The sequence below is a fragment of the Hemicordylus capensis genome, chromosome 2 (genome assembly GCF_027244095.1).
Source record: "Hemicordylus capensis ecotype Gifberg chromosome 2, rHemCap1.1.pri, whole genome shotgun sequence".
NCBI classification, from domain to species: Eukaryota; Metazoa; Chordata; class Lepidosauria; order Squamata; family Cordylidae; genus Hemicordylus; species Hemicordylus capensis.
Window position 1 is genome coordinate 266343347 of NC_069658.1, and position 27805 is coordinate 266371151.

The following is a 27805-nucleotide window of genomic DNA, read 5'->3' on the forward strand; positions in this document are numbered from 1 at the left end:
GGGTAGGATAAAAGAACAAAAAATACAAAGATAATAGCAAACTTTACATTAATGTTTTCTACTTCCCAAAGAGCCTAGTGCCAGTACATCAGACTCACATCCTGAGAATTTTGCTGTGAGCTTTTGCCTTGTCTTTGGATACCAGATTCTAGTGAGGCTGATGCTGACTGTGAGTTCTCCAGGCAGAACTGGGAACCAAAAAGAAACTGAGAATCACTCATACTGTTGTAATCACTAGGAACACTGGTCCCGCTGGGTGGTTTATTGGGCCTGAAACAGAAAAGCAAAAAAGGAATGACCTCTAAGCAAGTGTAACTAATAATAATAGCAAATATATATTAATCTAAACTCCATAATAAAACAGTATTACATGTTTGGCAATCCAGATAAATGTTCACTAAAAGTACTGGCATTTTGCAGCAAATGATCTTCTATCATCCATGAAGAAAAAACAAGCCAACACACTTGAAATCCTAATATCAGTGATTTAATGGCCCATGTCATTTTTCTTGGGCACTCTGAAAGAATATGTTTGTGATTTTACACACTAGCAATATACTTGATCATTCTTTTCTCCCAATAAATGTGCATGTTTGAAAGCTCTTGGTTGAAACAGGAAGTGAAGGAGTGGGAGTGGAAAATATGCCAGGAGTTCTCACTTGCTTCTGTAGTAGTTGCACCTAAGCAGTCACTGACATTCTGTTGATACATATAGTCAAGATTCTGTGTATTATACAGTTCCGTATGAAAGCTGAATTTGGAAACCCAGCATCCTGAAACTCTTGGGTTCTGTTTTTTTGTTGTTTTTTTTAATGTCTTGCTCTGTGACTGTGAGAAAAATATCAGAAAATCTACAAGTGTTTATCTTGTACTGCTCAGCAGCTTCTTGCCTTGACTAATATAAGCAGGAAAAAATAACACTTAAACACTTGCCTAGTCACCAGTGGCAACCTGAAATTTATGTTGGTACAAGTGTCATTGGTTGGGCTTATTTTCTTTTTAACCTTTTTAACCCCCACACCTCTGCAAGCAATGGTCACTTCAGAGAGCTTGAACCATTCCTAACATTTCATGCCAGTAGCCTTCCCACCCACCCCCGGCTCTATAAGGTGCCAGAAAATGATCATACATTAAATCACAGGATCATTTTCTGATGCATTCTTAGGGGAAAGGGGCAGTCAGCAGGAGCTGACCACTGGGAATGTTATCAGCACTTCAATTGCTGCTGCTCACAGAGGTGCAGCAAAAAATGCCGGTTAAAGAAAAAGTCCCATCAATGACATCAACAATGGTAAGCTCCTAAAAACAGATGAACAAATTTTTTTGCAGGTGGGTAAATACAGTGTCTGGGGCCCAGTTACAAGGCTGAATAAAATATATCCAAATTTAATTTGCATACAGGCTGCAGAATTTGAGTCACCTTGGTGCAGAATTTTGGGGTTTAATGCATCACACAGCCCTACATATATAGCACATAGCTGGCTTCTTCACTCAATTATTCACATTTCAAAGGCTTTAAAAATATCAATGACAAGCTATCTGGGAGTTTCCAAAATATGTTCTTCCACTCATTGCATCTCTGTCCACAGTTCAATAATCCCAATCTGTTAACATCAGTAACAATACAGTTTGACTTCCTCACAGGGGCAGAAGAATTCAGCCATTTCTTCCCCACACCAGCTAGCAGAACTTGACTCATGCAATATGGTCTTCTCTGCAGCCTTTTCAAATTCATCAGAATTTTCACTCCCTTTGAAAGCCATGGCAGAAGCCCTTCAAAGCCACAAAATCTTGCATCTGACAAAGTCAAAGCTCCATATTTAAATAGTAAGTTCCTGATTTTACTTTTGCATGCTTAATAACTACCCCTGGCTTAAAGAACATTCTGAGTTCTGATTTCAACTATGAAGCAGATTGCTCCCTTTCAGAGTCTTTCAGATAGCGTTTGTCTGTTGCAAATCAAATACTGACATGCTTATTTGATGTCATCAGTCCTATTCCAACAAATGCTACTTTTTCTTTTTATCATTGCTATTTATAGGATGCCAGCTATGCTGGAACAGGAATACTGACACATCAGAAAAATGACTGGGAAGCATATGACTGTAGAAATGCAATAAATATGCAAATATTGTTTTAAATATAATAACATCAAACTATGAGCTCAGCTGTGTACCAGATGCAGATGAAGCTCTAAGCTGTGCACAAATTACATCTAAAAAGAGACTAAATACCTCCCACAGTGTACTTTTCCAATGTCCTAGATCAATTATGGCAATTTAGATTTTAAAATAGTGGCTGACATCTTGACTCACAAAGCGCACTTGTGAGAAGGCTCTGCGGGATGTGCCAGAAGTCCTCGCACAACTGCTCCAGTTCTCCTGAGTATGTACTGTAGCAACACAGAGCACTGCTCACACCCCAGAAGCACTCTGCAAGATCAAAAACTGTTAGAGGTTGTTGATTTTTACCCACAATAGGTAAAACAGCAGAGCACTAAGGAATGAGCACACACTCCAGTTACAGAGTAGGTAGCAGAGGATGGTTTGGATATTGCAGCTATTTAGAGAAAACACATGGAGATCCTTGTGTGACTAAACACTAAATATGTATTGGTTAAATACACTTAGATAGGAAAGACCTATATCTAATCTAAAGGACTACATAATGGATAGGTAAGGAGAGAGAGAGATGTTTCCATCTGCTCTCTAGGTGGAAAGGAAGGATTGTGACTCAGCACAGGAAGTGCTGCAGAGTCAGTTCAGGGGTCATAGAGTAGGGACAGATAGGGAGACCCTTCCTCACTGTCTCTACTACCAATGCCCCTAGTGGTCATTAGGACAGTTGGTGCAAGATGTTGATGCACCTGGAAGTTCATCTCCAACAAAAACACATAGCTGAGGCTCAGTGATGTGTTTCCTATCTTGCAGAGGGTTACTGGAGCACGGGCAGCACTTGGAAGCATGAGCCCCCTGTGACACAACAATGCAGGAGGACTGGGGCAGTTGCACAAGGGCTCCCGGTGCATCCCCACAGAGCTTCCTTTCATGCATCCTTTGTTAGTCCAGATGTCAGCCAGTGAGTGAACAGCTCAGAGACACAGTTACAATGGCACCACCTCAACATTCTTCTTAAGCAATTCTGTCAGCATTGTTATGACATATAGCATGGATCAGCCATGCTCAAAGAAATACACTACCATTGTATATTCAGCTATTATGGCAGGACCATCACCTGCTTATAAGTTTCTGGAGGCATTGACTGGCTGCTGTTACAAACTGCATTCTGTCACTGTTGATATTAAAGTAACCTGGCCTTTTACTTGCCTTTCAGATTTCTTTTGCTAGTCAAGTGACATTTTAAAAACTTGTATACATTTGACATAGGCAGATGAATAATTGCTTCCCACTCCCAGGATGTGACAACTCTAGCACTTGCACATGAAAGATGCTCAGGGCTGCAGAACTGAGAAGTGGGGTAGGTAGGTGAGAGACAGGATCTTTCCAGACACTGATATATTCCAACATCAGCATAAATTACCAAAGTAGGGAAAGAAAGGCAAATCCAGAGAATCCACACTAAGAAGAAGGTCACATTATGTTCTTGGCACCATCTGCCTGCAATCTGTGGCAATCCATTAAACTACTGTTAAAGAACTGTCTTTTTGCACACTCCTTTTATTATAACTTTTTAAAAGGCAGTCTCATGGCTGGCTGCAGATTGCACTAAAAATATAATGCAAGCTCCTTCTTAGTGTGGATTCCCCATTCCCCACCGCCCCCCCACCGCCCCCCGTCTGGAAGGACCACTGCCTCAGCCAGAATGAAACCCCAAAGTGTCAGCTACACCACCAGGGGCTCACATTCATTTACTTATCCACCAACATGCTATAAGCTGTGTTAACTATGCTCAATATGCTCTCTACATAGGACAAAGAGTTCAGTCTCTATGCAAAAGAATAAATGGACACAAAGGTGGCATCAGAGACAGCAACATTCAAAAACCAGTGAGAGGACATTTTTATCTGCCAGGACACTGCTGCAGTCCTTAAAGCATCCATTCTTCAAGAGAAACATTTCAAAAGGAGATAAGGAGATCACAGAGTGAATCAACTGAATTAGAATTTATAAAAAGGCTTCATGCCATCACTGTAGGCTTCAATTGAGACAAAGTATATTTATCACATCACAAAATTAATTAGCTTAGCATCACTAGAAGGCTGTTATCAATTGTGAATTCTTGCCATGCTTATCGCGTATACTTAGAAGCTAGTCTTGAAATTAGGTCTTTCCCATTTCCTTTTGCATTTGACTCTGCTCTTTTCCATTTCCTCCCTCTATATTCCGGCATATACAAACACTTGATCTGCAGGGGAGGAAGCCTTAAAATGCTTACCTCCCCAGCAGTTGATCAAGGGCTCCTTCCTGGGCAGGCAGATAGCCCACCCAGATGATTGTAGGCTACTACCGGCAGCGTGGAGGGTCGGGGGCTGAGATGCGTCTTCCCAGCCCCCGGAATACTTATAATGCATCCTGTGAAAGCGCGGTGCAATACAGGGATCCTCCTGGCACTGGCTGGGAGACTTCTCATGTATAAGTGCCACGCAGAGCCACACAGTACCGGCACACGAGCACTAAGCCCAGTTTAGGGGCACCCTCGCGTCCAAAACCCAGGCTAAGCAGCGGCTCCCTAAACGGGTTTGCCACTGTGGCTCCCGGTGGTTCACACATGCTGGCAGAACTGGGCTGTGCTTCCTTAGCCCCGTTTTGCCTGCGCATGTGAACAGCCCCCTTGTCAACTGAGTATTTCACTTCATTTATCTGATAGAAGGTAATCCACTCCGTTTATTGTGGAAGGGAGTCCACAAAGGTTTACCACAATAAATGTTATTCTTTAAGGTATCACAAAACTTTCTGTTGCTTTTGTCTCCATTTTGTACATTCATTGTTCTAAGTCTGCTGTTCTAAAAATAACATACCTGGGAATTTTAGACAGGTTTGTGAAATCCCAGATGATGCCTAGGAGCATAGCTAGTTTTGATCAATCACAAAAATTATGAATAAATTGTGGAGGTGTTGCAATGTGGCAGACATGAGCACAGAGTTGCTGGATTTATCCCAAGGTGTATAATGTGCCCATAAGGTTGCCAGCTATCTTTATTCTGAGAACAGATTCGCTTGCTCAAAAGAGTTAGCTTTCTTTAGAAAATGATAGCTTCAGTAATGGCACATTCCATTCAAGGAGAGATTTTTATCTTAGAACACTAGGAGACCTGCTTTCTTGCTTGCTTGCTTGACATATTTCTATACCACCCAAAACTTGCATCTCTGGGCAGCTTACAATTAAAATCACTGAAACATTAAAATCAATTAAACAATTAAAATCATTTTAAACTCAACATTAAAAGTATTAAAACTATAAATCTAATTAAAATACTGGGTGAATAAATATATCTCCAATGCCTTTTTAAAAGTTTCCAGAGATGGGGAGGCTCTTATTTCAACAGGGAGCACATTCCAAAGCCCAGAGGCGGCAACGGAGAAGGCCCATCCCCGAGTAGCTGCCAGATGAGCTGGTGGCAACCACAGACGAACCTCTCCAGATGATCTTAATGGGCGATGGGGCTCATGGTGAAGAAGACACTCTCTTAAATACCCAGGGCCTAAGCTGTTTCGGACTTTATAGGTAATAACCAGCACCTTGTATTTTGCCTGGAACCTTATCATCAGCCAGTGTAGCTCTTTCAACAAAGGAGTAATATGGTCTCTCCGAGATTACCCAGAGACCAACCTGGCTGCTGCATTCTGTACCAACTGCAGTTTCTGGAACTCCATACAAAGGTAGTCCCACACAGAGCACACTGCAGTAGTCCAGTCTGGAGGTTACCAGCATATGTACCACCATTCTGAGGTCATTCATCTCAAGAAACAGATGCAGCTGGCATATCAGCTGAAGCTGATAGAAAGCACCTCTGATCATGGCCTCAACCTGGGACACCAGGGAGAGGTTCGGATCCAGAAGCACCACTATACTGCAGACGTGTCCCTTCCGGGGGAGCATGACCCCATCCAGAACTGGCGGATCAAAATTGTCTCCCAAGTTCTGACCCCACACATAAGTACCTCCATCTTACCTGGATTCAGCCTCAGTTGGTTATCCCTCATCCAGCCCATCACCACCTTGAGGCAGGCATTTTGGAAGGTTATGCCTTTTCCCGATGATGCTGACATGGAGAAATAGATTTGGGTGTCATCAGTATATTGATAACACCCTGCACCAAATCCCAGCAGTTTCAACATCGGAGACAATATGGAGCCCTGAGGGACACCATAGGAAAGTTCAGATTTGGAAGAACAACAGTCTCCAAGGACACCATCTGGAATCTGCCTGAGAGGTAGGAACAGAACCACTACAAAGCAATGCCTCCCACCCCCAATCCCCTCAGACATTCCAGAAGGATATCCTGTTCAGAGTGCAAGAGCAGATCAAGTGTGTGGCCAGTAATATGTGTTGGTCCCAAGACCACTTGGGATAGGCCCATAGGAGCAGAACCACCACAAAGCAGTGCCTCCCACTCCCACCCCCCTCAGACGCTCCAGAAGGATACTATGGTTGATAGTATCGAAAGCCGCAGAGAAATCCAAAAGGACCAACAGAGTCACACTCCCTTTGTCGATTCCCAATTGGAGATCATCCATCAGGCCAACCAAGGCAGTCTCCACCGCATAGCCCAGCCCAAATCCAGTTTAAAATGGGTCTAGGATAATCAGTTTCCTCCAAGACTACCTGGAGCAGTGAGGCCACCACCTACTCAATCACCTCGCCCAGCCATGGAAGGTTGGAGACAGACCCGTTTAACTCTGAGGGATCCAAGGCAGGCTTCTTCAGAGGCGATCTAATGATTGCCTCCTTAAGACAAGGAGGCATCCTGCCCTCCCTCAGTGAAGCATTTATAATCTCTACCAGGCCCTCTACAACAGCCTCCCTGCCAGATAGTATAAAACCTGTTGGGCAAGGATCAAGAGGGCAGAAGGAAGGCTGCACCATTCCAAGCAACTTGTCCATATAACGAACTGAAACTGATCCCGGGTCATCACATAAGAGGAGCTGCTGGACTTGAATCTAAGTTGGCCCGAATACGAGAGATTTTGTCCACAAAAAAACTCATTAAAAACATCTTGCTGGTTCCAAGTATTGATTCAAGGAGGAAGGGGCACACTCTAGGCCCTTCACAATCCTGAACAACTCCACCGGATGTGAACTTGTGGACACGATACGGGCGGAAAAGAATTGCTTCTTTGCCACACGTATCACCTGAGCATAGATCTTCAAATACGCTCTATGTAATAATCTGTCGGATTCAAATTGAGTCTTTCTCCACTTGCGCTCTAGTCGTCCACCTCACCGCTTCAGCTTCCGTAGTTCTTCCATATTCCAAGGGGCCAGTTTCGAAGCTATGAAACTGGAGTTTCATAGGTTGGAGACAACACTTAGGAGCGATCGTGTCCACTGCCCTGGTGAGTTGGTTGTCCCAATTCTCCACCAGAGTGTTGACAGGGTCACCAACAGAGCCAGCACTAAATCCCTCCAAGGCTTCTTGGAACCCTATTGGATCTAATAATCTTCTCGGGAGGACCATCCTAATGGGCCCCTCGCCCCTGCAAAAGTGGGACATGGTCGTGAGTCCAACCATAACCAGATAGAGGTTCATCCATGACAATGGGGAAATCACAGGAGTCCCCACCCACGGAATACCACCCTGTTCAGAGTGAAAGACCAGATTCACCAGCAATATGCGTCGGTCTTGAGACCAGTTGGGATAGGCCCATAGTTGTCATGGCCGCTATGAATTCCTGAGCTGCCCTGGACAAATCCTAAAGTGAACATTGAGGTCCCCCACCACCACAAGCCTGGAAGACTCCAATGCCAAGCCCAAGACCAGTCTGTTAGCTCAACTATGGACTCCGTTGGGCAGCGGGGCAATTGGTACACCAGCAGAAGTCCCAGTCTATCCCTGGTCCCCAAACTTAAGTACACACATTCAATATGGTCAGACACTTCGACAGGGATCCTGGCAAGGGAGATGTTGTTCTTATAGACCACAGCCACTCCACCTCCCCACCCACTTCCTCTCCCTTGCTCCTCAACAAAATACCCTGAAGGGAGAAGTTGGACCAAACTGGGCCACCAGCCTCCCCCAACCAAGTCTCTGTGATACATACCAGATCGGCCCCTTCATCAGCCCAAATGCCACTCACTTATCAAAACTAATGCATCTGCCATCAATTTGCAGTTGTTTAGACCATTCTTATAACTTTTGGAGAGGTGGCTAGCCCAAACCATTTGGGCACCATATTTTTGGAGATGAATCACCTCACACTCTACACTATAGTATTAAGGAAGACATTCACACCACCATGATCTTAATCTGGAACTAGGAAGTGAAAGCCTACTTATAAATCCCTCTTATTATTAGGTTCTCCATGCACCAGGCTAGGAATTGTGAAGGATCAGCACGCTATAGTTACTTCACATCCCTCCATCTGAGAGATGTCTTGTGGAGCAGACATTTCTCTCATCGGCATGCTTGACTGACACTGACTTTTGTTTGTTGTGTTGGGAGCTTTTGGAGGTGATCCCTATTTCCTTGGAGTAATCAATCAGGCATCTGTGCCCTGTTCTAAATGTCTAAGCCAGCATAGCATAGTGGTTAGAGTACTGGACTAGGACCATGAAGACCCGAGCTGGAATCCCTATTCAACCATGAAACTCACTGGGTGACTCTGGGCCAGTCATGTATCTCTCAGCCTAACATACCTCACAGGGTCGTTGTAAGTATAAAAATAAGCTCCTCGGAGGAAGAGCGGATATAAATGTAATAAATAAATAATAAAATAAATAAATAAGACTCTCTGAGCCAGACCTTGGTTCCTGGCATTACCGTGGTTAATATTTCTTGGTCTGTCCTCAATGTGTTGCCGTCTAGTTTTTATTTCTACATTCTTATGCCAAAAGCTTTCACACTGGACTATTTTGTCACTGTTTAGGCTAGTGGCAAAGGTATTCTCAGCCTTCTTCCCATGAGAAGTTCTGTCAGAAATAGTTCCACTGCCAGAGGCATTGCTCTACAGGCCAAAAGTGCTTTATACAGGTCCTTTGGCTTTTGGAGTAGACTCGTTAAAATCTCTACTCCTTTCTCTACTTCCCCATTACCCTGCAGAAAATATGGGCTGGTAGTGAGATGTTCATAATCATAGTTGTGTGCAAACTTCATAAATAGCATAGAGGTAAACCCATTATCTGAAATAAGGACCTCAAAATCCCATGTCTTCCAAAGACTTACTTCAATTTCTGAACCCTGTCTGGAAATTGTCTCCTGCATCAGAGCAAGTTCCATATACATTAGAGAGGCAATCTATTACTACTATGTATACATTATATTTCTAGCTAAAGTCTCTCTTACTCTCTACATATTTACAGTTATTAGATAGTTAGGGGTCCATGGCTTTTTTATCTTCTCAACATTAATGTTACCTAATGCAAAATCCCCCATATTGCTGGCCTGTATGTTATTTTGATGTCTGTTTATGGGTTCTTGCATTCTCACTTTCTCAACAGGAAGTTGAGAAATGCTAATGTGTGATCTGAGTGTAGCTGTAAATGTGCTGACAATGTCCTTTATCCTATATTCTACAATTTCTAAAGCTCTGCAAGTTTACAAACAGCATTCTGCCTTTTCTGGATGTTTCTGATGCCTTCTGTTAAATGTGGCCATCATACCGTATGTAACTCTACAAGTTCGTACACACAACCTCCTTTCCCAAGGCCAGTGGAGGCCGTGGGAGGCCAGAATCATTCCTGCCTTCCCCCAAATGCTTGCTGCTCCTGCCCTTGCTGCTCCCACCACGCCACAGTCCCACATGAGTACTGCTGTGGTGAGTGGCGTGGGAAGGACGCCTGGCCTCCAGAAAGCCCACAATGCACCATGCTGCTTGCACAGTGCATTGAAAGCATTCTAGAGGCCAAGGTGCTCTTTCCCCCAGCTTCTACAGTAGCTCAGGCTGCTGGCTGCCCAAATGGGGCTGCAGGCAGTCTGTGCTGCCACACAACCGGGTGGTGTTTTAGGCTGGGTAAAAAACCCGGTCTACCTGTCAGGGCAGCTTCACACAAGCAGCCCTATCCAGGTAGGACTACTCATGTGAACAGCCTTTATATCTTCCTAAATGATCCTCAAAAGCGGCCCTAAGGATGGTGTCATTTTTCTTTTCCTCGTCAGTGAGTTCTAGAATATTCTCAGAAGCATCTCCCATACCACATATCTCCCATAATCTCCAGACTGGATTACTGCAACGCACTCTGTGTGGGGCTGCCCTTGTGTGTAGTCCGGAAACTACAGCTGGTTCAGAATGGGGCAGCCAGGTTGGTCTCTTGGTCATCTCGGAGAGACCATATTACTCCCGTATTGAAAGATCTACACTGGCTACCGATAAGTTTCCAGGCAAAATACAAGATGCTGGTTATAACCTATAAAGCCCTAAACAGCTTGGGCCCTGGTATTTAAGAGAACGTCTTCTTTGTTATGAACCCCACCGCCCATTGAGATAATCAGGAGAGGTCCATCTGCAGTTGCCACCCGCTCATTTGGTGGTTACTCGGAGACGGGCCTTCTCCACTGCTGCTCCAGAGCTTTGGAACTTGCTCCCTGCTGAAATAAGAGCCTCCCCATCTCTGACAACTTTTTAAAAGTCTTTAAAGACACATCTATTCACCCAAGCTTTTAACTGAATACTGTTTTAACAGTTTTATCATAATTTTAAAATGTTCTTTTAAAATTTTAAATTGTTGTAATGTTTTAACATTTATTATGTCATTTATTTTGTTTTAACTACTGTTCTAAGTTTTTTTGTTGTCATTTATTTTAACTAAAGTTTTAGCTTTTTGTTTGCTTGTTGTAAACCACCCAGAGACGTGAGTTTTGGGTGGTATAGACGTGTGTTAAATATCTATCTATCTATATATATATCATGTTGAGGCTTTATATCCTTTTAAAAAAATTTTTTAAGGAAGAGCCTGTTCTTCCCCATGAGATTCTGCTCCCGGCTGTCCTCCCATGAGTTTTCCATGTGATCAATCCAGGGGTGGGGATTGGAGGGGAGATGGACATTAGTGTCCCAATTGGTATGAATCCAGTGAATTCAATTCCAGAGCGTGCATGTATACATGCACGCGCGCGCACACACACACACACACACACACACACACAGCTCCAAGAAGATAACTCAATCAAACAGCCTGTGTATTTCAAGAATAAATCATGCCTGAGAAAATTAATCATACTGTTCTTCATGTTAACTCTGTTGACATCTTCTTCCTTATAAAATTCTATTAACTCACTTGCCTGAGGTGAGAACATTTTCCTTAATGGGCAAGAACATTATTATTAATCTCTTTTCTTGTTTTAATCCTCCTCATCCACCACCACAGCAAAGCATAGTGACAGAGGATTCAGTGCCTAAGCTGATAAATTTTTGTGATCATTTTACAAGCTTAATTTTAGACAACATATGTTCAGTAGGCCAAATTCCTCATTTTGCTACGCTGGAGATACATCAGGGATTAATCTGACAGTTTGTGAAACAGGTCTAAAGCCTGCTACTTTGCTTTTAAAAACACAAAAACAAAAAATCCCATCACTGCTTTCTCTGGATGTGTACAACAAAAAAACAACATTTGTTATTGGTTACATCCTAGATATGGTAGTTACATTTCAGTGGCTTCTACTGGAAAACCCATACCCAAACTCATAAGTGCAGTAGAATATGCTTCACAGTTGTATAATGAGTAAATTATATTCTGAGCATCATGATTCATTTCAGCACTGTCTTCATCATTGCTTGAGAGGCTTTTTCACATAATAAGCTCTGTACTGTAAACAGCACAAGGGAAATCACAGAGATAAAATGCTGGCAAAGCTTCCAATAATTTGATCTGGCAGTTGTACAATATCTTATGCGCATTTTAATATTTCCCCTCAAGTAAAATTAAAATATGTTATCAGATTTGTGTTCATGCAGCCTGATACAAGGGAAGACATTCATAGGCAAGACAGCAACTGATACATCATCTTAAATTCAGTGGATGTATTTACCATAACCATAACTACTAGTCATATCAACCCCTATAAATGCAGTTCCTTCTATTAGTGACCCCTTTGAAAAATCACACCGCTATGGGCTTCAAGATGCATCATAATCATGCATTACACCTTTTGTCTGTAAGTTCTAGACAGGCTAATAAATGGCTTGTAATGTAAATTTACAAGGGCAGCAGCCCTTTCTTGCTCTAAATTCAAGGGCTGTGGACTGTTCCGATCACTTAACTAATCTACATATTATTAAATGGCTCTTATGTGCACAGATAACTGCTCTGAGCAGTATAACGTCAGAGAATCATACTCATGTGCAAGACACAGTGGGAGTTTTCCTGAGCACAGATTTTCTTATGCCAGTGTGCCCCAGACATGCCATCTGCCTCTATATTCTTTGAGCTATGGTAGCAAACACCAAAATGGAAGTACAGAAGAAGTACAGAAGAAATATATGTATGTGTATACCAGATGCTGGGGACAAAAATAAGGGAAGGCCATCACCTTCATGCCCTGCTTGTGAGCTTCCTGAGACATCTGGCTGGCTTCTCTTGGAAACAGAATGACCTTGGTCTGATCCAGCAAGCCAGTTCTTATGATTCTCCAAAATTACACTGTTCACATTGGTGGGACCACTCAAGTTAACAGCTGTTCTTTCATAGCTGAGCTCATTCATAAGGTATTAACTCTCTCTAAGGCTCACTTCAGACCACAGAAAAACCATGGTTTGGCTGCTGGGAACATGATGTGGGCTCATGTACTCCCTCCTCCCAGAGGCACTCTTAGCCCTAGACTTTGGGGATGAAGTCCAGGTTCTCCACAGGCCCTGGGGACCCAAAAAAATCTTTCGTCTGTCCCAGGTGGTGTTGATGCCTGTCCAAGCATGATGATGCTTAATTTGCAGGGGAGGGGGGCAGAGGACTCGCCTCCTGCCCCCCCCCAATGCTCTGGGGAAGCTCCCCAGAGCCTCGATGCCCCACTCCTGCTGCCCAGCCTCCACCACTATTTCCCCTTGGCCGCTGCTCGCTTGCTCTGCTCCACTCGCCCCCCTCCCCTGCCACTGCCGGTGGGTGCAGGCAGGCCTCCCCGGACCGCACAGGCTGGCCTCCTCTGCCTGCGCACATGCATAGTAGGAGTATGGAGTGCTGCATCCTGTGACATCACAAGATGTGACACTCCATACTCCTACTGTGCACACACACAGGCAGAGGAGGCCAGTCTGTGCAGGCCGAGGCCTGCCTGCGCCCTCCACTGCCACTGCTGGGGGTGTGGCCTGCTCCACTCCACTCACCCCCCGCCAGGTGGGGAAGAGGGGGAAATAACAAGGGGCAGTGAAGGAAAAATAGCGGCAGGGGCCAGGAAGCAGCAGCGGATTAGGGGTATTTTTAAAAAATTAAGGGGGGGATTGCAGTGGGGGGGGGCCTCCAAAGCCCTCCATCCTCAGGTTCGGGTGCCAAAAATACCTAGGTGTGTCCCTGGAGGGGGGCCCTCCAAAGGCCTTTAGGTCTAGGCTCCAAAATTACCTAGGTGCACCTCTGCCTCCTACCCAATTCCTCTCCTCCTCTGTCCTCCCTCCTCCACTTTAAGATGTGATAACTATAGTTTGCCATGTTGTCTGGACTCTGGGCCAGAAAGAGCTACCACTTATATTAGAGGCCATACTCATGCACAGCCAAGACTGGGCTAAGAAAGCCAAGCCCAGTTTTGGGTGCGTGTGAGAACCGCCAGGTTATGCCTGATCCCAGCAGCGCTTCGGCAGCAAACGTGCCTGTGGAGCCTCATAAATGAGGTTAAGAGAGCAAGCCCTCCCTTGGCCCTGTTTTCCTGATCGTGTGCAATGCCCCCTGCATTCAGCTGATGCTGCAACACTGACAGGCACCCGCCCCTCACTCGCGTGGTGCATTGTGGGACTTCCTGGGGCCAAGATGACGCAGAAGAAGCAGCGGAGCATCTGGGTGCGTGGGATTGCACACCCTGACCTCCCAGACCTGGCAGCCACCAGATTGTTTGCAGGGAAGGCAAGCTTCTGCTGCCTTCCCCTCGCCGGCCCAGAAGCCCTCTCACATGGTTGTGAGAAAGAGCTCCTTGTTTGCTTTCGAATTAGAAATAGGAAGCATCGCATAGTGGTTAGAGTGCTGGACTAGGACCGGAGAGTTCAAAATTCTCATTCAACCATGAAACTCATTGGGTGACTCTGGGCCAGTCACGTATCTCTCAGCATAACCTACCTCACAGGGCTGTTGTGAGGATAAAAATAATCATGAGGTCCTCGGAGGAAGAGCAAGATAAAAATGTAAAAAAAAAAAAAAGATTTTTAAGAAAGTAAAGCTTGTGTGTTATATTGCTGATGTTGATACATGATATAAAGATACAGCAATGTCAGCAGTATTACTTACCCGATAACTGTGGGAGTGCTAAACAAATCTTTGATATTCCAGACATTCACATTCATTTTTTTAAGCTTATCTGCTAAAAACAAAGAGAAATATGAGAAGTTGCCATGGTACTTCCCCCCCCCCCTTATACATTTGTATCTGCATTCAGAACACACACATTTCAACAGCTGTTTCTCCCTTGACAGTAGGAACAAGCTGTCCACTGTATGTAAAAGGGCAGCCTTTGTAGCTGAATAATTTTAAACTTGCTAGTAAACTTTCAAACAAATACGTCTGCCTCCAAGGATTTACAAACTATGGGAGGAATGGAAGTGTAGAATAATGCTATTTATCATCACTGCTATTACGGCAATAGGTGCCTGTAATACTTGCACTACCACATCCTAAGCAACAATCAACACAGTAGCATAAGTGGTGTGTGTGACTGTCTGTCTGCATTTTAACAAAAGATAACGTTTTGAATGTTGGGGAAATATGACACGCTCACATAGGAAGTGCTACTTGGGGGAATCTCTTTGTATCTCTCCCAACAACTGAATATCCAACTGCACATTTACAGAGTCAAAAAATGTTTGTCAGGAAAGATCCTTGAAACTCTTTAGCTAATTGACAATCCAAATCTCTAAAAGCCCAGCTGGAAATATGTATATGAAAGAACATAATAAATTCTGTAACAGAAAGAAGGCAGCTCTGTGGTTGAATAGAGGAGTGTAATATGTTATAATTACATAATTATTACAGTTTGTAAAGTGTTAACCTATTAGTCACAGATACGTTCTGATGTTCTGTTGTTCTTTCAGTAACTGCACTAAAGCAAACAGTATTATAATCAGCATAAATCAGCATCTTTATTTACTTTATTTACTTCTAAATAATGGGAGGTCTGAAAGTGTGCCAGAAACATACTTTTATCTTAAAGGATGTTGCCAAATACTTTTACTTTTGCTCCTTTTTAATCAAGAAAGAGTGGCATTTTTCAGCCAAGCTTATTAATGTAAAGGATATCACATCTGTTTGCAGCACCTAATTAAGATAGTTGGCTGATAATTGAAACACTACCTCAGTATTCTTAGATGCAAACCCTTTACTATTCTAACGTCAAGTAAATATTTAATATAAACTGGGGCTTCCTCCAGTTTGTGATGTTGCTTTGCTTCTTTTTCAATCAAACCTCTTTGCTTCTGGCCCATACAAAATGGTGATCAATCCAAAGAGAACGTCCAACTACTCAAGGGCATAGCTATAATTGAGCAAGTGTGGGGAACAAATGTCCTTGGGCCGATGAGGAAGGTGGGCTCACTGGCTTCTGGGAAACAGCCCACTCTTTGCTTTCTCCTTCTACCTCCCTGACTCATTGACACAAGCTGCTGGCTCCTGATCAGAGAGGTGTGATATTATTTTCAGGGGCAACAAAAGGGCATAACAATATTTGGTTTTTCACCATATCTGTAGTTTTTCTGCAGCAACCAGGTGGGTAGCAGGAATCCCAGAGGCCCATCTTTACTTCTCGTCCCAGGACCCACTGCAACCTTGCTATTCCCAGCAATTAGTCAAGAGCAGAGCATTTGGTGAGGAGAATGCTCTTGAAAATCTACAACTGTCCAGTCTCATTGCAATGTACTGTACTTCTGACTTGGATTTCAAAAAACTACAAGCATCCGAGCTAGCAAGGCTTGGGGCTTTCTGCACAAATAATCAAAGCATGTCCTTAGTGCATGTTAGCATTTGTACAAAATGCTACTGTAACTCCCTTTTTAATGCCTACAGCACTATAGCCCTTCTAATCTAAAATATTCCCTTTAGGGGATGGGGCTGCTCTGGCCATCAAGCCATCTTTTATAGTATCATACCATTACAATTTCTAAGATTGCTTTCAGTTGTCTCCTAGAGATTGATGCCAATTCCTGGAGACCCTAGACCAGTCCTGGAAGGTTGGCAACCTTATATGCAATAGGTGGCATGTTGGGTTTGGCTGTAAGGGCCTCAGCCATTCAGTTCCTACTTAATCCTGAAGCACACCAAATGGGCTTTAGCAAGCTATCTCTGCCTAGCCTATCTGACAAAGTTGTCTTGAGGATAGGACATAAAGCTACAGTGCTGGTCTGAGTTCTTATGGCAAGGAATCCATTTGACTTTCTTCTGTGTATATATATAGTTTTTGTTCACTCAGGCCTTTTAAATTTTGATTTTAAAAACAGACTTTTAAAAAAGATTTAAAATTGTTTTGGATTTTATTTTGTAATGTGTGTGTGTTATTTCATGTGTTATGTTTTTACTTGATATTTTAATGCTGTTTTAAGCCATCCACAAAACAATTTGTTATTGGACAGCTAACAAATTATTATTATTATTATGTATGTACACATTTTAAGAACAGTAGGACTGCTTTGCATTGGGCAAAGTACTACCCACACTGCCTGTCTGCTTTAGATTTGTTGCCCCCTTTTTATCTGACTCAGCTCCTGAGCCTTTTAACAGCTTCTGGACAGATACAAACAAATCCAATAGATCTTTCCCGGTCTCTGCATAGGTGGAAAACACTCCATTGTAAAACTCCCACTCATCTATGCAGCCATTACAATGAAAAATAAAACAAAAATTGGCATAGCACCCTACTTTGAATAAGAGGAAGCAGTAGTAGCACACTCTATGCGGTCCCAGAGATCCCCCGCCCCTTGCATAGGGAAAATTAACAGCTGCTCTCCTGTACTGTAGTGGCGAAACCAGTATGTCGACGCCCCGTTCTTCCCCTGACGTTTCCAGGTGAGCAAGTTTCACGCCCCGCGGGCGGGAGTTTTTAACTGCGCGCGCGAGGCACCTGACGACGCCCCTCCCTAAGAATCTTCACGAACGAGCCAGACCAGAGAGCGGAGAAGGTCTCTGTTTTCCTCAGGCAATGAGATGTGCGCGACGCGTTCCATATTGGTGGAGCTTGCAAAAGAGGCGCGCGCCAAATATACACAAGACCGCGCCGCCTCTACCTAGCAGTCTCTGTCACACAACCTCCCCCACCCCACTTTACACTGAGGCAGTTCTTGAACCCAAATAAAATCCCCCTCTCTAGTCCTTTGACGGAACGACGTCAACACACTCACTCCCTCACAAAGAATTTAACCCCCACCCACCGCGATAACCCCGTCATCACAAAGTTTATTCACACAGGTCCAAAAGGCGCACCTTGCCTTCCGCCCCTGCTACGGTGTCAGTGACGTCGTCATCCCATTTCCTCCCTGCCCTGCTTTAGAACAGATGACCCTGCGTTCCTCATATTTCCCCCTTCTATTTGCAATAACTTTACAAAGTTTCGAACCATGTTCCTTGTGCAGTACACAGGATAACCTCTGTATATACTATCTAAGAATATTTCCGCTTTTGAGGCGCCGCCCCTCGGATATCCCATAGGGGGCGGATCAGTCCTCACAGGTTTTGTTTAGAGTTTTATATTTTGTTGTTGTATGTTGACACCGACTTGACGGCACTTAATCAATCAATCAATGAATGATCAAAGGGTTGCAAATTCTTCAACTTTTTTTTAAATGTTGAAAATCAATTTAAGCTGCAGCAACAGAACCCCTCACAGATAACGTTGTCGTCAACCCTTCAGGATTGGCCGCCTCCTAGACTCCAGAACACTCTTGAAAGCAATGCTGAGATTTTAATGGCTTGATATTGTGAAAAATATTAGAAACATAATGATTGCTCCAGAATAGTTCACAGAAACTCTGTGCTCCCACTTTCCACTCCAGACAGACTTAATTTCACAACTATTTATACTGCTTCACAGATCTTAGACACTGATTTCTCCTATTACCTGAAGACATTCTTCTAACATCTGCCACCCACATCTTTCAGTTAAGACCTCAACAATCTGGCTCAACAAGCCTCTCATAAATAAATCTTCACAAGAGAAAACAAAAGAACAAACATGGCAATAATAAACTGGGTTTGCAATTTGAAGGCATTCCTCCTGTACCACAAAATGATCATGCACACTCTCCCCTCTTCACTTGTTGCTAGGTCATGTGCAGAAGAGTTTATGTGCTTAGAAAGATGTGTTTATACTCTAGCACTTAAGCTTTCTCATGCTTTTTTATTTCTTAAGATATTTGCATAGCAATCCAACATGGATTGAAATGCAATGAACTGGAAAAATATAGCTTGTCCATTGCTTCATAATTCAGTGAAAATATAGTTTCTTTCTGTCTCGAAAAGTACCCAAGAAAACTGCCACAGTTTGTCCAAAGGTTTAATTTCCTATGCTTTTCCAATGAGAGAGGAACACAGGAAGATAGGGAGCTGCCTTATACCACTGGTCCATCTAGCTCAGTATTGTCTACACAGATTGGTAGCGACTACTCCAAATCAGGGCAGGAGTATCTCTTGGCCCTATCTTGGAGATACCAGGGAGGGAACTTGTAACCTTTTGCTCTTCCCAGAGCAGCCACATCCCATAAGGGGAACATCTTACAGTGTTCACATGTAGTCTCCCATTCAAATGCAAACCAGGGTGGACCCTGCTTAGCAAAGGGGACAATGTATGCTTGCTACCACAAGACCAGCTCTCTTCCCACATTTCCCCACATTTCCTAGCAAATTAATTATTGCGGGGGGACACACAACAAAAACAAAATATTGTTAAAATAATTTAAAACATTCAACTTGTAAAATGACATGTTTCTATCTTTCATGGTTTGGTCTGGGAGTTTCATGCCATTCGGCAGATGAGTGAGGCCTAGACAGCTTTAGATAGATAGATAGATAGATAGATAGATAGATAGATAGATAGATGTTAATGTACTCAGGTATAGTAGTTAATTAATTATAGAAATAATACACTTGGCTTTATTAATTCATTCCTTAATAGTATTTATAGGCCATCTTTTGGCCCAGTTATGAGCCATCAAAGCAACTTAAAATGAGACATAAAAACCATTTTTAAAATAACACTAAAAACAAGAAGTAGTAGTTCTGGTAAGAACTTATCTGCTTGATTTCCTTTCACTATCATCTTAATTGATAATTACCATCCACCTCAAATGTTCATGCATCTGACATCCTGAACTGGGGTGGATCATAATCACAAACTATGCCACTGCGGTATCCCTACAACTGTATCAAATTTGGGCCAAATTGATTAGGCAGCTCACAAATTAGCCCACTTGCGGCTCAAACCATCTTGAACTGGGGTGGTTGACATAATCACGAACTATGCCACTGAGGTGTCTCTATGTGTCACTACACCTATACTAAATTTGGTTCAAATCTGTTCCCACTTCCGTTCACATGTCCACCATCTTGAACTGGATTACATCATCACAAACTATGCTGTTAAAGTATCCCTATGTGTACCTAAAACTGTATCAAATTCGTTTCAAATTGGTTAGGTGGCTCACAAGTTAGTGCATGTGTGCCTCATACATTAACGCATCCACCGTCTTGATTTGGGGTGGATGACATCATCACAACTATACAATTGAGGTGTCCCTCTGTGTCCCTACAACTGTACCAAATCTGTTTCAAATTGGTCCAGGCATTGCCTAGTTGATTGGGACACACACGGACATGGATGCATACAGATACACAGAGAAAGCAGGGTGATCTCCTAAGCTTACTTTCCATAAGAAAAGTAGGCTAAAAAATGATAGCAATAGCAACAGCAGTAAAAATAAAGATAACAAATTGTTCTAGTAAGAACTAATCAGCCTACTTTCCTTTCACTTTCTCTACAACTGGACTAAATTTGGTTCAAATCGAGGTTCACAAGTTAGATCTCTTGCACCTCAAATGTTCATACATCCACCATCTTGGATCAGGGTGGATGGCATTATTACAAACTATACCATTGAGATATCCCTGTGTGTCACTCACTACAACTGTATCAAATTCGGTTGAAATTGGTTAGACAGTCCTCAAGTTAGTGCACTTGTGCCTCAAAGGTTCACACATCCACCATCTTGGATCAAGGTGGATGACATCATCACAAACTACACCATTGGGACATCTCTATGTGTCCATACAGCTGTAGTAAATTTGGTTCAAATCAGTTAGACTGTACACAAGTTAGTGCACTTGTGCCTCAAAAGTTTACATGTCTGCCATCTTGAATTGGATTGGATGACATCACAATCTATGCCGTTGAGGTGTCCCTATGTGTCTCTACAGCTGTAGCAAATTTGGTTCAAATCAGTTAAGCGGTTCACAAGTTAGCCCACTTGCGCCTCACATGTCTATGTGTCTGCCGTCTTGAACTGGGTTGGAGGACATTGTCACAATCTACACTGTTGAGGTGTCCCTATGTGTCCCTACAGCTGTAGCAAATTTAGTTGAAATCGGTTAAGCTGTTCACAAGTTAGCCCACTTGTACCTCCAACGTGTATGCGTCCACCATCTTGGATCGGGGTGGATGGCATCACAAACTATGCTGCTGAAGTGTCCCTGTGTGTCACTCACTGCAACTGTATGCAATTTGGTTTCAATAGGTTAGACAGTTCACAAATTAGCCTGCTTGCTCCTCGGATGTTCATGTGGCTGCCATTTTGAATTGGAGTGGATTGCATCATCACACACCATGCCATTTGGGCATCCCTATGTTTCCCTATAGCTGTAGCGAATTTGGTTCAAATCGGTTAAGTGGTTCACAAGTTAGCCCACTTGCACCTCCAAAGTTTACACATCTGCCATCTTGGACTGGGGTGGATGACATCATCACAAACTATGCCGTTGAGGTGTCCCTTTGTGTCCCTACAACTGTACCCGATTTGGCTCATATTGGTCCAGGCATTGTGAAGTTGATGGGGGACACACACACAGAGAATGCCGTGTGATCTCATAAACCTACTGGAAAGTAGGCTAAACAACATATTTACACAGCCAGGTGACAAACAAACAGTTCAGACCAAATACCTGCCAAAATGGAAAGGTGCCAACAACCTGCTGGAATATCTGCAGTATGGGGGCCTGGCCATGGAAGTTTCTAGGGGCAGGGAGTTTCACAAAGCAGGAGCTGCTACTGAGAAAGCGCTATCGTTTGTTGCCGCCAGCCAAGCCTTCACAGGTGGCAGAACACAAAGCAGAGCCTCTGACAATGATCTTAATTAGCAGACAGAATAATGTGCTCAAAACCTGGCAGTCTGCCATTGAGCAGCAGCTCAAAATGTTCATGTGCCCACCTCAAATTGGTCAAGGTGGCTTAAAGTTAGTAAGAGGAGGTCAAGCCTAATAAGATGTTTCCAGACTAGACATTGCAGCTCAGTGAGGGGTAGCTAGGGATCTCTTACAGAATCCTTAGCATTTCACCAATTTTCAGGATTGTCTGGATTAAGCCATGGCCATTCAATTGGTATACAATTAGCACATATAGGCATTCTAGAGGGTTTTTGGAGCTTCAGACATAGTGATTTTGTGCACCTAAAATCTGAACAGTTCATGGAGACTGTGCAGATCTCAGCTTGTTGGAGTGGCAGAACAGGGACTAGCAGAATCAGTGTGACTGGCAGAATTTTAACACACACACAGCCCAGGCAAAGCAGGTAAGACTCATTGTAACCACAGGCTAGACAAGACAGGTCTTATCCCTAATGTCATTATTTTCATAGGCATTGCATATGACATTGTGGACATTTCCTACAAATGTTAAATATAGTGGTCTCTCAACATTGTTTTAACAAAGACCTAGGATGAATATGTGAAACTGGCCTTTCAGACTGGTTTGATTCATTAATGTATCCCAGCCAGCGGGCATAAACTGGGGACAGGTTTGCACTGCAAGTTTCCTAATGAGACATTACATTAATCCTAACCCTGCAGTTCAGGCCTCCAGTTCTTTTTTCATCATGTGGCACAAAGAATTTTGTAATAGGTTCTGACAAAGGGCGGAACAAAATTCTACAGAGGCCATTTCATTCTGGCTGGTAGTTTTTAGTACTTTGAAAATACAGAAGAGACTTTGAGCTGTTTTCTCATCCAGGTGCCTCTCCGTTAGAATACTGATGTTTGCATTCCTTGTGCTTGCTAACCATTCCTCTGCTTATTCTCCAAAGAGCAACATGAAGACAGGAAATCTTCCCAAAAGATGATCTAATTGAAAGGTGTCAGAAAAAAGGATTTAACAGAATCACATCTACAAGGGTTGAAACATTTTATCAAAACAGGCCTTACAAAATGCTCTCATAAAGGCAGAGGAAGCTACAGCATTTTCCTCCATCATACTATAAGAGAAGGCAAAGGAAGGAAAATGCAGATGCACTCCATGAAGAAATAAATTGTTCATGAACAAATAAGTATAGCTTGGCATCAGAAATTGGTACACATCTCCAACATAACCAGTACTAATGAGCAGAAGGAAGTCAGGGACTGATCTGTCTTCTATCTCCTGAGTATTTATCCATCCTATTTATAGCCTGAATCTTTATTTTCAAGCAGCATACAGCATCAGCATAACACACTAAGGCAGGCAAAAAGCCGTAACAATTTTGAATATAACAAGCTTTTAAGTAGAATGTAACTTTTCTGTCACATCAGTCTCACACAGATCAACGCACAACTGAGAACGATGTGGACCACAATCAAAGAGTAGGCACACTGCATGAAGATGACAGCAGAGCAAACAACTTGCATGACTAAAGCAAGTACGCTAAGTCAAATGATATGGGGAAAATGCATTTTTAAAATGCCCTTGAAACAGAGTCTTTCTTGGAAAGAACTAGTAATAGGAGTCCCACTTGTGATGTTGATAGAAAACTGGGCAGTTCACACAATGATTACTAGGGTGAGCGTCTCCTACTCCAGTTCAGGAGCTGGGTGTGCTCCTCATTTGTGATTGCGTGTTAGATAAAAACAAGGTCAGAGGTGGGAATCTGGATCATCCGTCAAGCCTCAGCTGGGTAAGACAATTTTTCTGCCTACCTCATTCAGAAGCTGGGGATGGAATCTGGACAGGGCGTGCTCATCCTACCTGGCTGGGGCTTGACAGACAATCAAGCTCCCTGCCTCCAACCTTTGTTTTTATCTAACACACAATTGCAAAATGGGAGCCTGCCCAGCTCATGAAACTGGGTAGGACTCACTCATCCACTACCCAGTTTATGGTCATGTGAACTACCCTACCTAATGTATCCCCAATTGCAAGGTGAGCCTAACTGTGGTTGCAGTTCAAATGCAACTTCTAGGCATTCAAGTAACAGGCTGGAGTAAATATTAGTCACCATGCTGCTTTTACATGTTTTTAATTGTTTTAATGGTTTTAAATGGCTTAAATATCTTTGTTCTTGTATTGATTGTTTCAAATGATTGGTGTGTGTGTGTGTGTGTGTGTGTGTGTGTGTGTGTGTGTGTGTGTGTTTATTATTGTTGTGCACCACCCAGACCCTTTGGATGGGGTGGTATAAAAATGCAACAAACAAATAAAATGCTGCCTCCATCCAAATAGTTATTTATTTTACTTTTATTATTTATTTGATTTCTATACTGCCCTTCCAAAAATGTCTCAAGGCAGTTTATTGACAGAGAAGAAGGGGAAATAGGTGGGAGACTGAGAAGCAGTGACTATGGGTACAATATTGTAAATGATTATGAGCTGCAATGGATAAGCTACCTTTTATAGTTGCTTCCCTCTTAAACATGACACAATCTTACGTTTGTTTAACTAAGCTTTATTCAGAAACAACTCAGTTTTTCTCCTTCTCCTTTCCCTCCCTTTTTCATTCTGACTCCACCCCCCACTTTCTCTATCCGGTCCCCACAGGGACAAACCTCTCATTAACAAACCATAAAAGATTGCTAGATAGAATACAAAACTACCCTACTATTGACTACAAATGGAGGTTTTGCTAAAACAACAACAAGCTTTTTTTCTGCAGAGGCGTAACTATAGGGGGGGCAGGGGGGGCACGTGCCCCGGGCACCATATTTTCTGGTCACGTGGGGGGCGCCGCCATGACAAAAAAATTTTAAAGATTTTTTTAAATTTTTTTTTGTTAATACAAATGTTTCCTGCTCAGTGCAGCAGCGCTGCAGCAGTCAAGGGAGCGTGTCGGCGCCCCTCCCCCACGAGCGGTCCCTTCCGCGCCACCCGCGCCCTCCCCCCCATTGCTTTGCTGGCGCCTGGCGGCCAGTCAGTGTCCTGGCTTGGCGGCGGTGGGCGCTTGTGAGGAAAAACCTAAGTATAATGTAGTATGTTGGGAGGGCAGGGGGGCGCGGGGGGCGCCATTTCAGTGCTTGCCCCGGGCGCCATTTTCCCTAGTTACGCCTCTGTTTTTCTGCTTGAGAGAGAGGCAGGGCTTCTGTGGGCCGGGGGTGGAGCAGTCAGTCAGTTACTGTTCCCGGTCATTGTTCCCCCCCAAGGTTCAGATCAAAGTTCTGCCACATTGGAGTTGCTGGGACAAACAACAAAAGCAAGGGATACTGGAAAAGTAGGAGGGGGAGGCGGGTTTGCCTCAAAATAGAAGGGGCAAGAGTTCTCAGAGAAGGAGCGAGAGATGTTAAAAAAAACCAAAAACCCCTACCCTGCATAACCGCAAGGGCCCTAGCAAAACACAGAATTAAAATTCCAAGTCAAACCAGAAAGTTGGGCAGTATGTCTAGGTTTTGATAAATCTATGCTCTTTCACATACCAGTAGATGCTCTGCATGTTTATTCAAATTTCAGTAGGATTTTATCCTAGTAGGAATGTGTAGGACTTCAGTCTTAATTTCTTTCTTCACCATCGGTACACTGCTGGAGAGCTGTAGGGCAAGGCATTTATAGCACATAACTGGACAAAGAGAGCATAGCAGCAGAAGGTTTCTTTTACCATTATAGCTTTGTAATTATGTAATGATAGACTTTAGCCTCAGGGTGCAAAGGCTTTCTGTATTTGTCTGCTGTCAGAAGGGCATGCTAATATGCAAACAAAACCAATGTTTGTAATATATAAACACCATGGGAATTGCGCTTACTGGAGAAATTACAGGGAACTAAATATTCCCGTCACAATGGCTAGGTGAATTATCCATGAGCTACATATTCTCTAAGGGAAGATTTTCAGTCTTGGTTATGCAGATGTAATGACTTATTTACTATTCATTGTTTCAATATCCTGTGAAAGAGTTGAACAGGCTGAAGGAGAAGGGAAGGATATTCCCCAAATATTTTTCCTTTGTGACAATAAATTTTCTTCAAAGCAAATGCTGTTGTGGTTCAAGCTGCTGGATTCCTACACAGTCATTTCTCAAGTGTGCAGGCTGGGGTGGACTGTAATGCCTGTTTAGACTGAAGAGGTGGCATGCTTATCATTTCTATTCTTTTATTTGACAGTTTTAACACTAAAAAGCACCTTTGAGGCTCACTGATTTATTTATTGTAATTATTTTAAAATTTTATACTCTGCTTTCCCTGTAAAAACAAAGGTCGTTTTTCTATATATCTATATCTAGTGCCATGTGCAAATGTTGTTAATACAAGATATAACATGAAAGAGAAGTTGATGGTATATTGTCACCACAAAAGGTTTTACTTTCTCATTATATACTGATGTGAGCACCAATTAATTTAAGCCTCATATGTGGAAAAAGGCCAATTAATGCCAATTACATTAGACAAGAATAGACCTGCAACAATATGTGTATAGTGTATCCTTGGTGGGTGTGTTAATTGAGCCAGTGGCTGAGCATGGTGAAAACACAAGTTAGCAACAAAGACAGGAATATCTACTCTAACTTGGGTCTTATTTCATATGCAAATTTAATTTTTCTCCCCTGTTTTCTGGGTTTTTTGGTGGGGAGGCAGGGCACTGATGCTCAGTCCCAGCTGATGTTCATTCATTACTAAAGTTTCAAGAGTTAATGTCTGGTGAAGGGCAGTTTAATGTTTTGATCAATATTTGCTGAGGTTATAGGGAGAGAAAAGGATCATGGAATAGGTTATACTAGCCGACCCCGCACAGAGCATCTGTGTGCTCTTTGGAGCTGGCGGTTACCTCTTCCCCCTCCACCTTCTGTCCCAGTCTCCACTTCCAGGCCCAGCTGCATCTCCTCCCCACAGCCACTTCTGCCCCCCACTCCCCCCCGGGCCTTGCCTCCACGACTGGGCCTGCCGCTGCCTCTGGCCTCTGCGGCCAAGCCTGCCGCTACCGCGGCGACCAATCTTCCTGGGTGCGCCTCAGCCAATACTAGCCGACCCCGCACAGAGCATCTGTGCGCTTTTTGGAGCTGGCGGTTACCTCTTCCCCCACACCTTCTGCCCCAGTCTCCGCTTCTGGGCCCAGCCTCCTCTCCTCCCCACCGCCACTTCTGCCCCCGCACTTTCTTTCCCCACTCCTGGGCCTTGCCTCCATGGGCGGGCCAGGCCCGCCACTGCCTCTGGCCTCCGCGACCAGGCCCGCTGCCGCGGCGACCAATCCTCCTGGGTGCACCTCAGCCAATCAGGCGCGTCCGCTGCCCAGTCAATCAGCTGGGTGCTGGGACGCACATTCCAAGGCACACCCAGGAGAATTAATATAAAGATGATTCTGTGCATAATTTCCCTGCCCATTCCCCCTCCATAGTTGTTTATATCTCATGTTGTGGGATTAACCCCTCCACACTAAAAGCTTAATGTATCAAACCCCTTTACCCCAAGGAACACAAAGCTGTGAAATGGCTGGTGAGAAAACAAAAGTTTTACCACCTTTTCCCCTCAGAAGCAGAAGGTGTTGTGTCTGTTTTGAGGGAATATTCTTTGAGCTGACAAATTTTCCACTCTTTTTGCTCAAGTCTTCCTTCCTCACTCTTTGCCATGGAGTTCCATTTGCTTCACCTACCTGTTTGTTTGTAAACGACACTCTGAGCAGCTCAGACTGAGCCCATAAACATTCTGTCCCATTGACTTATGTGGGACAGTTTTGGGTGGGGTTCTTTTTTTTGCCCCCTTGGGTTTTTTCTTCAGATTATTTGAACACTGACATATCTATGAGTCACCCTATGACTGCCAGTACCTTCCACTTGCCAGGAGGTGCTCTAGTTATCTGTCCATATGAATAATAATTATTTTTATGTATGTATTTTAAAAAATTTTTAATTAGATCTGTTTTTATATTTTAGCATAATATTCTAATTGTGTGATTTTTATAGTCCTGTTTTAATTTTTTCTATGTAAACCGCCTTGTGATTGTTTTTAATGAAAGGCAGTATATAAATTTAGCAATAAATAAATAAATAATGTCTCTTTCAGGAATAGATAGAAGATATAAATTTCACTTTAGTCTCTTTCGTACAGCTGCCATCTCCAGAGATGTTAGGGGTGGGGGGG

General features: G+C 43.3%; 1 protein-coding gene across 16 annotated transcripts in view; it reads right to left on the bottom strand.

Annotated features, from left to right (window-relative positions):
* The window catches only part of IHO1 (interactor of HORMAD1 1), an 86993-nt gene extending 60118 nt beyond the window's left edge, over nucleotides 1-26875 (bottom strand). For 3 of the 16 annotated variants that reach the window (XM_053301514.1, XM_053301518.1, XM_053301516.1), the window contains exons 1-3: nucleotides 18353-18520; nucleotides 14542-14614; nucleotides 99-270 (exon numbers count right to left, since the gene is read on the bottom strand). In XM_053301514.1, the coding sequence (XP_053157489.1) occupies nucleotides 99-270; nucleotides 14542-14614; nucleotides 18353-18386 (279 nt within the window). In that variant the 5' untranslated portion in view covers nucleotides 18387-18520. The other 13 variants (XM_053301501.1, XM_053301508.1, XM_053301507.1 and 10 more) reach the window with 13 other exon arrangements.
* Between the last annotated feature and the right edge of the window lie 930 nt (nucleotides 26876-27805).